At 37.8% G+C, this 11,330-nt stretch overlaps 1 protein-coding gene across 1 annotated transcript; it reads right to left on the minus strand.

Moving 5' to 3' along the window:
• Nucleotides 1-246: 246 nt before the first annotated feature.
• anxa4 (annexin A4) lies at nt 247-11,280 on the minus strand. The gene is made up of 13 exons (XM_044332893.1): nt 11,168-11,280; nt 9,734-9,782; nt 8,471-8,558; nt 7,696-7,790; nt 6,663-6,776; nt 5,892-5,982; nt 5,117-5,196; nt 4,661-4,717; nt 4,482-4,575; nt 4,079-4,174; nt 1,227-1,285; nt 771-893; nt 247-492 (listed from the first exon to the last, which is right to left on the minus strand). The coding sequence occupies exons 2-13, from the start codon at nt 9,740-9,742 to the stop codon at nt 436-438; spliced, it is 963 nt and encodes a 320-aa protein (XP_044188828.1). The 5' UTR covers nt 9,743-9,782; nt 11,168-11,280; the 3' UTR covers nt 247-435.
• Nucleotides 11,281-11,330: the final 50 nt, after the last annotated feature.

Raw genomic sequence — 11,330 nt, forward strand, 5'->3', positions numbered from 1 at the left:
CGTTAATGTAATTGAGTCAAACGATGCAGAGCTGACTCAACAAATGAGGAATAGCTACCAATTAAACAAATGGACTTCACTGAGTGGACAGTGATGAAAATATTGCACTATAACAAGACTAGAGCCCGGAGGCCAATAACATTCATCTTTTACGTTCTTAGAGATGTGAGAAGCATATATCTCTCTCTAACTAATACCACTAATTCATTCTTAATACAAGATCAATAACAAAAACACAGACATGTGTAAAAGGTCGTTGGTCTTTGGTTTAATTGGCATTACAAACAGTAAAACAAGACACTAGGGTCAATCAGTGAAATGTTAAGGCCATGGAAGAAAAAAAAGGTACAATGGGGGACAATATAGTCATCAAAAGAGGAAAGATAATAACATGGTTTGCAGAATCAAGAGGTGGATATTCATCTGATCTTTCTTTTACTCTCCTCCGCACAGCTCCAGCAGGATTTTGCGGTAGTCACCAGATGTGTCTCCCTGCGCAAATGGAAAAAAAATCTGTGAGACTTCAAAGGACCATGAAGCCAAACTGATAACACTGAGATATTTTCAGATTCAGACTGATAATATTACTCATACAGATTGGACTTTAGCTAATCAAATGAAACATATGCAGTAAAAAAAAGTCAAAGTTCAAAACAGCATTAAGGCATTACATCAAGTTAAAACTGCCATTATGATTAAATCCTGGCTGATGTATTGCAAAGCTTTTGCTGACTACAGTATTTCCCCGCCCCTGGTTTTTAGTGCCTCACCTTGATGAAGGAGTAGAGAGTCTTGCCATACATCTTCAGGAACTGCGCCTTGATGTCCAGCATGTCAATCTCAGCCCTGGAAACCATAATTCTGATGAGGACACTGTCTGTGGTACCCAGCCCCTGCAAGAGAGAGAAAGTGTGTTTATACTGCACTAGACTTTGCCTCAGAGAGAATAATTAAATCAGTCTGCTTTTCTTATAGCTGATGTATCTACTGTAATTATGTATATTTGTAACCAATGAACCAAATTAAAACAAATTGTTTATATCTGTGGTTGGTGCCTTGATCTCCAAATGCAGATGACAAGTCACATGGACACAGAAACAGACAGCAGAAGGACATACTGTGCATTTACTTAATACTATGACAAATTTAGCATCAGAAAAAGAAGAAAGTGTAGTGGCTACACATTACAGTACAGTAGCTCCAAGCTACAAGCATGAAATATTTACCTTCATTGATTTGTATAATCGTTCTGCAAAGAACGCTGGCTTGTTCCTCAAGCATTTCACTGTAAAGCAAAAGCAAATCCCAGCACATTAGAGGCTATGCATTAGAAGCAATGCTTTTAAAACATAAATATGATGCAAGATCTTTTGATAGATACTATGGCAACATTAAGAGTGTGTATTCTGCTAAGTCAAAGCCCCTTCTTTCCATCTCAGACCACAATTCGATATACCTAATTCCCTGATATAAATTGGTTTTCAAGTCAAGCAAACCTGAACATAAGACTGTTAATGTGTGGACAGATGATTAAATTGAGACACGGAGGGGGTGTTTTATGTGCACAGATTGGTCCTTATTCCATGCACTAGAGCTTGATGAGGTTTTGTTACCATAATGGGTTATATTCAATTCTGTGTCAACATTGTGGTAGCCAAGAAGGATGTTGTCATCTATCCTAACAATAAACTCTATATTACAAAAGAAATTAAAGACTGCATAAATAGGAAAAAGCAAGCCTTTAGAAATGAAGACAGGGCAGGACTGTCAGTAGTTCAAAGAGAACTTAAACAACTCCTTACAAATGCAAGGAAGCAACACAGGCAAACTTCAAACACTAGAAAACTTTAGGACACAATGAAATCAGTTGCCAATATGAACCCTGCAAAAAAACAAATTATCACCTTGGATGAACAACAAAAATCAAATGAGCTGAAGGACTTTTACTTGAGGTCTGAATTCACAAAACTTCTCTCATGTGTGACAATATGTTGCAGTCTCTGCCAGACACTGACGCCACCTGCTGGCTAGAAGTGGACCTATCTACTCTCCACCGTCCTTTCAGTAGGGTGTGCACTAATAAGTCCACAGGCCCAGACGGACTGCCAGCTTTTTAGCTCAAAAGCTGTGTGGAATTGACATTAGCATGGTGTACTTAGACACTCACACTATCCCAGCTTTGTGGAAGAAGTCACTCATAAAACCAGGTCCTAAAAAGTCCTGTGCCACAGTATATCATGATTGTAGCTTTCTCCTTGATTTTAATGAAATGTTTTGAGAAATTTGTAGTGTCCCTGGTCAAGAAGGAAGTCAAGCCAATGTTATATACATGTCAATTTGCCTGTAAGCATAAGCACAGCACTGAAGACGCCATCCTCAGCATTTCGCTAATTATCTCTCAGCACCTTGAGAACATAAAACACTACACTCAAATTTTATTTATTGATTTTAGTTCAGCGTTTAATGCTGTGCAACCCTACCTGCTTTTAGAGAAGCTGAAGGACATGAGTGTTAAAACTACCCTGATTAGATTTTATTCTTTTTTAACTAACAGGACACAGCAAGTGAAGGTCAATGGGACACTGTTAGAGACCAAACACAGCAATACAGGGGTCCCACATGGTTGTGTGGTATCACCTACACATTTTACATTGTACACTAATGACTGCAGGAAAGTACACTGTAATAATTATATTATAAAACTCACTGATGATACTGTGATTTTGAGCCTTCTTCACAAGGACATGGACACTTCTGTGTACAACAATGAGATACACTCCTTCATCAATTGGTGTGACACCAATCATCTCCTTCTAAATGTTACAAAAACACAAGAGATGGTCCTTGACCTGAGGCAAGTGACTGACCAAGAGTCACTGGTCATCAAAAACCAGATAATCATTCAGGTGTCCTCGTATAAATACCTACTTGTCCACATAGACAACCTTCTTAGCTGGAAAACACACACCGATAACCTGTGCAATAGATTGCAGCAGAGACTTTACTTTCTAAGGTGATTGAGGCTGTATGGAGTGAGCAGTCCGATCATGCTGAACGGGCAATCCTAGAGAGCATAATTAGATATGGAATTACAGCAGTGCAACTGAAAAGCAGGCTTGCCACCATGCACTGAATGGCTATGAAGGTGATAGGGAAGAAAGAATATGAGCCCATATAGAGCCTATACAAGCAGGCAGTCATGAAACAAGCAACAAAATAATTGCAGATCCCCTCTTCTCTGAATACAAACCTCTGCCATCAGGAAGAATGCTCCATGTGCCAAAGTGCAAATCAAACCGCTTGAAGCTGTCGTTTGTTCCAGCCTCCATCAAGCTGCTGAACTCTTAATGCTAAATCTTAGTGCAAAAGAGCAATGTGCAATAAATACACAAGCACTTTAGCACTTATGCACTTTAATTGTTACAGTTTCTTTTTAAGCTCTTAAATTGTCAATGTCAGATGTATAGTCAAATGTCTCTTATGTTTTTAGAATGTTTTTATGTGAAGCAGCTGTGTAGCATTGTGTCAAACATTTCTCACGTTTCTTTATGTGAAGCAACGGACTGTAACACTGTGCCAAAGACAAACTTCCCCTCTGAGACAATAAAGTTTACTCTACATTCAACTGTATAATGCACAGAATGTACATGTCCGGAGACAGGCTCTTTTGACAAAATATAGATAACAGAATACACCACCAACAACTGCAGAGTTGAATCAACACCTCTATGACACAGTTTCAACAAAAGATGGGCATCAGTTTCACAACATTGGCATTAAATGTAGATCATTGTAATCAACTGAATTTTTCTTATTCTTGTGGACCACAATAGATTTTTAATGGCCAAATGTACAAAACTGAAAATATGTGTCTCCTAAGACTTAAGAGTTCCTCATCTTTTCAATTTTGGTGACCATTTTGGTAAAAAGCAGTCAATGCAGTGTGTTTCTGCACAAAACTACCCACAGACCACTTGGTAAACTGGCAGTAAGTACTAAAATGTCTTCTTTTGATTGCAGATTCCATTAACAAGGCTGAATCTCTATAAATTAGCAACAAGTAACAGAGGAGACAAACCTATGGCCAGGAAGACGTCCTCCAGACAACCAGACATCTCCCGCTTAATGCTGTCCTCAATGTCTCTTCCAGAAATCTTCTGATACTCATCGAACACTGAAGGAGGACATAATACGATTAATGTGGAGGTGGATAATAATGTCCTGTTGTGCCACTGTAGTAAAAAGAAATCAATCTAACTATCAGTTTTTTTGTTTCATGACACTACACACTTCATGAATGAAGCTCATTCAGTATTTTGCTCCTGAAACCACTACAAGGGGTCAGTAGAATCTCCCTTGTGTTCTTCATGACCTCCATAGCCTATTTAAAGGAGTAAAAGGAAGTACATTCACATGACACACAACACTAATAAACACAAGGACATTAAGTGATGATGTTTGCGGATATGTTGTAATAATACCTCGTAACAGATGCTTTCTGTTCCTCACACAAAGCACAGTGAGGAATTTAACCTCATCTGTGCCCCATCGAGCCTCGCCAGCCTCATAGATTTCCTGCAACGACAAACATTTTTAAAAAAAATCATACTGGGAGTCAAAACTTAAACAAATACTTTCATCTTAAGACCTGAACCCTTGCCTTGGCGTCTTGCATAGCCTGGGCCTCGTCCACATTGTCGCTTTCATCCCGTCCAGCCTGAAACACAGTAGACACAGCAGATTAAGAGAAAACAAGTTAATGATTGCATTATGTCAACAGAAAAAATATGTTTTTATGACAAAATCACTACTGGTTCCTCTTCCCTAAACAAATTATGTACAGTATGTGCAAATAGTTCCTATTGACATTTTACAAGTGTTCTTGCAAGTCCAACAGACATGAGAAAATTGATATCATAAAGTGTTGACATTTTTCCACTAAGAAATAAGAGAGTGAATATGTGTACTCTACTATTTGAATTATATTCTTTAGTTGAATTAAATTTTCATTTTCAACAGTACAGTTTTATATTATCTGTGAGAATCTATCATTAAAATAATCTAAGGTAGTTGTATCGCACTGGCCCAGAGTAGTTGTACGTCAATGTTTGCTCACCGTGAGTAAAGAGACCAAAACTCTCTGAAACATTCCAGATGTGTCTCCACACACATCGTCTTCCAGGCTCTTACCATGTTCTGCCATAAATGAGATGATAAAGAATAAAAAAAAAATTAAGCATGGAGTTATTTCAGTTATTGCTGAATTGACTGATTTTTAGCCACAAAAAACAACAAAACACAGTGACCTATTATTAATCCATAATCATTATATATATATATATATATATATATATATATATATATATATATATATATATACACACATCTTTAGTCCGAAATTTGTCCCCGAAAGTAGCCTATGACCGATAGGAGGGTTATGAATTATGTTTGGCAAGCAAATATTTACAATTGAATGCAATATAAGTAGTAACAGTTACACTAATGTTACATTGTGTTAACTTCACCAATTATGCTGGTATAATAGGCACAAATCATATGCATGTAAGCAATACATCTTAACAGTTAATTTGTGCGAGTTGAAAGACAAAACCATGTAAAAAGCATTTGCTGATTGCCATCATTGTAACAACAGAAGAACAAATAAGCAAACAATAAACTTCCACATACACAGCAAGAATGGCTGTTATAAATAATTTATGCCATGCACCGTTTTCTAATAATGGATGTCATTGCATCTTGAAAAAAACAAAAAAAAACAAAGAACAGGGGCTTAGTCACTGATGCATACTATCAGATATCATACACAACCTATATAGTAGCATGACCTGATGTCAGAAATTCTATTCATGGAAGTGACACACTTACAATACCTTTCTTGTAGAAAGCATTGATGGTATTTATTTCAGCGTTTGACCTTGAAGCGAGAATATCGATGAGGCAAGCCTCCTCTGTTCCAGCCCCCTGTGATCAGTCAATATATATGGACATGTTAAAACAAAATATGAAGATACAAGGAAAGTGGGATAAGTTTACGGATTTAAGGAAAAGTAACTTAAAGGATAGGTTTACTGTATAATATGTTTTTTGTTTTTGTCAAAAATTCCCACAAAAAGATCAAAACCAACAGTTCATCTCTAAATACTTTCCAATTTCCCTACCCTGTCTGAGGCTGTCAGCCCCAAGCTCATTCATTCCTACTGAAGACATGTCATGAAAAAAGTCATTTTTAAGAAAAGGCTAAATAATTTAAAACAGCTAGGCACTGTAGTTTATAGTAAATTTAACCCAATCACAAGTAAACAGTGCATTTGCTGGAGACCATTTTCTGCCACAGATTTGGTGCTCTGATGAGTACTTACAGCACAGCAGCAGTATGTGGGATTGACTGAAAATAAAGTACAGTGCTCGTGTTCATCATAATGACGTCACCCAGTGCAACAGTGTGGCTCACTGATGTGTTTTTAACAACTTTAGGACAACATGTGGAGATCTATGGCACAGAGGAATAAGCTATTTCAGGCTTAGACTTTGCTTCATTGTTGGTTTTGGTCTTTTCATGGGATTTGTTAAGAATTGGAAAAATACAGAATATCACCAAACTTTTCCTTTAAGGACAGAGCAAGTAAATGAGAAGCTCTGACCTTTATTGCGCTTCTCAGCTCATGAGCATCGTAGACAGGGGCCAGCATCAGCAGACCAAGAACGACGCTCCTGAAGTTCCCACTCAGCTCCGAGGACAGATCATCTGCAAGATCCTGCAGGGGGATGGGAACATGAAAACCAACAGTCATCCACAGTGCTTCAATAACTTCATCAAGATCGGCATCTTTAATGCAAGGTGATTATATTTCACATTAAAACCAGTTAATAATGTCTTTATGTTTAGGTCTTGTGCTGCCAACGTGGACATGACACACAACTTCACACATTCCAGGAGCAGGACCGCTGTCTCCACTAGAGGGTGTGGTTTCTGGCTTGTGAACAACTTGCCTTGTGACCACATGTGGGCGTCGCCTTGTGCAACATGACTCACTCTTTCTGCCTGTAAGGATTTCACACACAAGCTTTGACTTTTCTGTACCTTCCTCACTGGAAACTTTCAGGTAATTGATTTATTGACCTTGTATCAGGCACTGCATAGTGTGCTGGTCAGTATCTCATTATGTCAATACAATAAATATCCCAGACTTCCCTTTTAGTTAATATATTGATCCATATAATAATGAAACAAAGAAGCAGTCAGTGGGCAGCAAACTTCTGTGGGTTAAGTGGGTTCGATTATTTTGTTTTTTTATAGAAGGGAACATTCCTGCTTCCTACAGATTACGAGTCACCCTCTGTCCCAGTTTGTTTACAGGCGGGTATTCATTTCTGCTTTACAGTTAATGGTTAACTTACATATTATCAGTGTTTTGTTAACAAAGTAAAACCCCACCTAAAGTGAAAAAAATGATGGTGTAAGTGGAGTAAGAGGTTAAGAGATGACACATCCACTGCTGCTGCTGCTGCTGCTGCCAACAGATTCCATCAAAACTGCTTTTTTCAATTCTTCTAGTACAGCAGCAGTCATTTCTTTGCTTTATGCATCTTTATTTAGGATGAAATCACTTTTTCATTCGCAAAAGAAAGACTTCATTTGCTCCCTAAGAGTACAGCTCAGTCAAAAGCTCTCACCTTGCCCACTGCTTGTTTGTAGGCCTCTTTGATGCGCTGCCTCTGGGCAATTGTACGGTGTGATAGTACATCGATGACAGCTGCCTCATCAGTGCCTGCAAGAAAATATTATAATATTGAATCTCTTCACCTAAAACTGCTATTAATCTTAAATGTCTAACATTGTAAGGATCATGTATTTCTATTCAGACAAGAACATGGGTTCAGTCTGAATGTTTAGCACTGCAACCATGGAGATGATCTGAAATTGTTTGTTAGTATTGACATGGAAACCATGTGTTTGCAATAGAGCTCAAACTAGAGTCAGGGGAAGACGATTATGGTAGCAAACCCTAACAGCATCAACATTCCACACTATAAATTTGCCGATAGAGAGAAAACTGTGATTGTTACAGACTCTTGAATGTTTGTCAGGATGTACCTCTTACATACCTGCTAACATGGTGTAAGAACGGTGTAACTCATGAGATTAGTTTACTACTTTTGCACTATCAGCAAAGGCAAGATTCATTTCTCTTGCCATATCTATCTATCCATATCACCTTGAGTGAAAGCTTAACAACACAATATGTAAAGATGAGGCAAAGTACAAGGACACACTCAGCAGAATGAATGGACTGAGCAATTTAGTTTTCAAACTTTCCTGGAGAGGAGGAGAGAGACAGAAGAAGAGAATAATTACATTTTTTTTCCATGGAGACCGAGTTTTGACGACACGGTCAAACATATATTTGGCTAATGATGGTTTCTGGAGAACAGCGGCTGGATTACTCACCAGCTCCCTTCATGGCTCCTCTCAGCTTCTGGACATCCGCTTCTGCGTCAAAACCAGCCGCCTCAGTCACTGCACCACGGTTTCCGATCTGGTTATAGATTATTTTAAATGACAAAATTAGAACCATGTATCTGTTTAACAGAAATAAAATAGTAGACACTAATGACCACTCCACTAACAAATGTGTTTTGCTTATTGTAACAACACTTGGATGTTTGAGCGTCACTGTGCAGAGTGATGCATGTGCAGAATTTAGAGATCTGTTTTCACACATATCTGCTAAAGAGGGAAAGTTTCTCTGTGCTCACCTCAAATTTGAATTAAAGACATGCATGAACAAGTATGATAATCATGACTCAGTATGCAAATTAAAAAATTATGACGTTGAAATTTGAATGATGTTGAAATTTGAAACTTCCAGGACAAACTCACTGAGTGGCCTTTTCAGTGAAGTAGGAGACATCTTGTGACAATCTTTTGAAATTAAACATACTTGCATATTCATAGATTCAGACTTTTCCAGTGATGAAGGAGTAAATGTGCTTTTAAAGAATTTGTAAGAATTTTGTTTTTGTCAGAAAACCATATGAGACAAATTATTATTCAAAGTATTTTTATGTCTTAAAACAGAGGGGATGTGTAAATACTAAATAACACTGATTATTCAAAAGTTCAAGGCAAGTACGCTACACAGCACATTTATCTATTCATTTGTCAATAGCAGGTGCATTTTATCATTTCAAAATATTAGAAAAAGTTAGAGTTAAATGTCTCTTTTTGAGATATTTACTGCAGACTTAAGAATAATTTCTCCCTCTAGGTTTGGCGAATTTGAGTTGAAATCAAAATCTCAATGACCACAAAGATTTTTGATACTATCAGTATAATGCATTATGACTTAAAATAAAATCACATTAAATAAATAAACTGCTTAACTTCTGACAACTGCTTTAGACTGCAAAGTATTGTTATGAGTAACATTGACAGGAAGCGTAAACTCAAAACAATTATAGCACATTTTGTGTCTGTTTTGTATTTAAAAAGACAGACATAAGACTTAACTTTTATCCCTGATTGCAAAAGCAAATGTGTATCACAACAGTACCATCTCATTGCAATATAATTCTAATAAGAGATGACAAATTATAAAAGGTAATTTCTATCCAGTCCGATTCAAAACCAAGCACAACATTAGAGACCAGCTTCCTACTAATGATGCAAATAAATGTAAATGTTGAGTACATGACATATGTTGAGACTTACCGCTGCCATTGTAGGAGAGTATGGGTTTCCAAACTGGAGGTGAAGAAAGCTGTAAAAGAACAAATAAACACTGCTAGTTATGTATGTAAAAATGCACAAGGACCTTTGCATTTATAACACAGATGAAGAAAGGAGCAGCAGCATCAGGTTTAGGGGCAGTAAACTGTCTCAGTTTTTTTTTGTCTCAGCAAGTGACCCTCATTAGCCTCTGATCAATTTTGTATGCACTTCATCTTCTCAGAGAGGGTTTCCGTCACACACGTTTGCTCATGGGCTCTCCTGTGTCCTACGTCTAGGCTGGCATCATGGGGGCTACTCTCATTAAGATGGTGTCTTGTTTGTTGGGACACACCTGTAATTACTCCACAGAGAACAAGTGCTTGGGGTTTCAAATCTTCCTGTTTTCCTGCCTGTGTGGATCAACTTACCCACTGACACAGTCATCATATATCTGTCAAACTCCATTTAATTAAAAAGATATTGAGAAGAGCAATTAAATTTACACGCTATAATGCTTCATAAAGGGTATGTCTACCTTACACAGCCCAGATTCCCTCTATTTACATTCAAGCACAATGAAAGTTTGTATTACAAATCAGACAAACACAGCACTCCTGTCCTGGAGGTCGTCAGTGGGGACATTAACTAATCAAACATAGTGTCCTGGACTTTAAGTGTAGGTCAACAGAAACGCTTGAGTGGTTTGTGATGTAAATACAGAGCAGGTGATTCCTGCCCTGTATTTACATCACATGTCATACTCTGTGTATGGATTATAGACTGTCAATAAAGATAAAGTGGATACTTCTGCTCAAGCAAAAATTGAGTAAATACTATGAAATCCCTTTCTGGACAAATGAAATAGTAGCATGTTATTCCTCAGGTAAATAGCTTCAGGTATGAACCAAAGCAGCAGCACAGTGTATTCAGACACATTAACACTTAAATGTGTTAATGTGTACATTGTGTTTCAGTGTCATTTACATAAACCTGTCAAACTTACTGGTCTTAATTTTCAAATACATAATGAACTTCTTTCCATGAAAGCAAATGCTTGGCTTCTATGGAAATTGAGCAATAGGAGTTGAGTAGTAGTAGAAGTTAAAATAGTAGTAACAAGTATTAATGTACGTTACAAGGAGACTTCATATCAATATAAGATCACAAAGGTTATCATTGCACCTAAATGTGTTGCCCAAATCAGTTAAATACCAATCTAATGTTCAGGATAGCTTGATTGATGAGATAAATGTAAAGCAAACGCCAAAAAGTGATTCAGGAAGCAGAGCAGTTAACAGTTAAGTTGGCGTGAAGTTAGAGCGGACACACCCTGCAGGCGTCGCACCAACTGCCTTTCACACTGCGCCAACTAAAAAACAGCAGAACATCTCGAAATATGACAATCCGCAAACTGGACATCAACACCTTACTTACCTGTCGTGAAGACAATGTACTCTGTACAGACTGTACAACCCTACACCCACCCTTATAACAAACAGCTGCTCTCAAGTCCCACCCACTGTGTGCTCTTTTTTTTTCTTTTTTCCTAAACGGTGTCCTTCTTCCGCGTGCACGGTCGAGAACGCGCATGGGGGTG

Source organism: Thunnus albacares, chromosome 18 (assembly GCF_914725855.1).
Source record: "Thunnus albacares chromosome 18, fThuAlb1.1, whole genome shotgun sequence".
NCBI lineage: Eukaryota > Metazoa > Chordata > Actinopteri > Scombriformes > Scombridae > Thunnus > Thunnus albacares.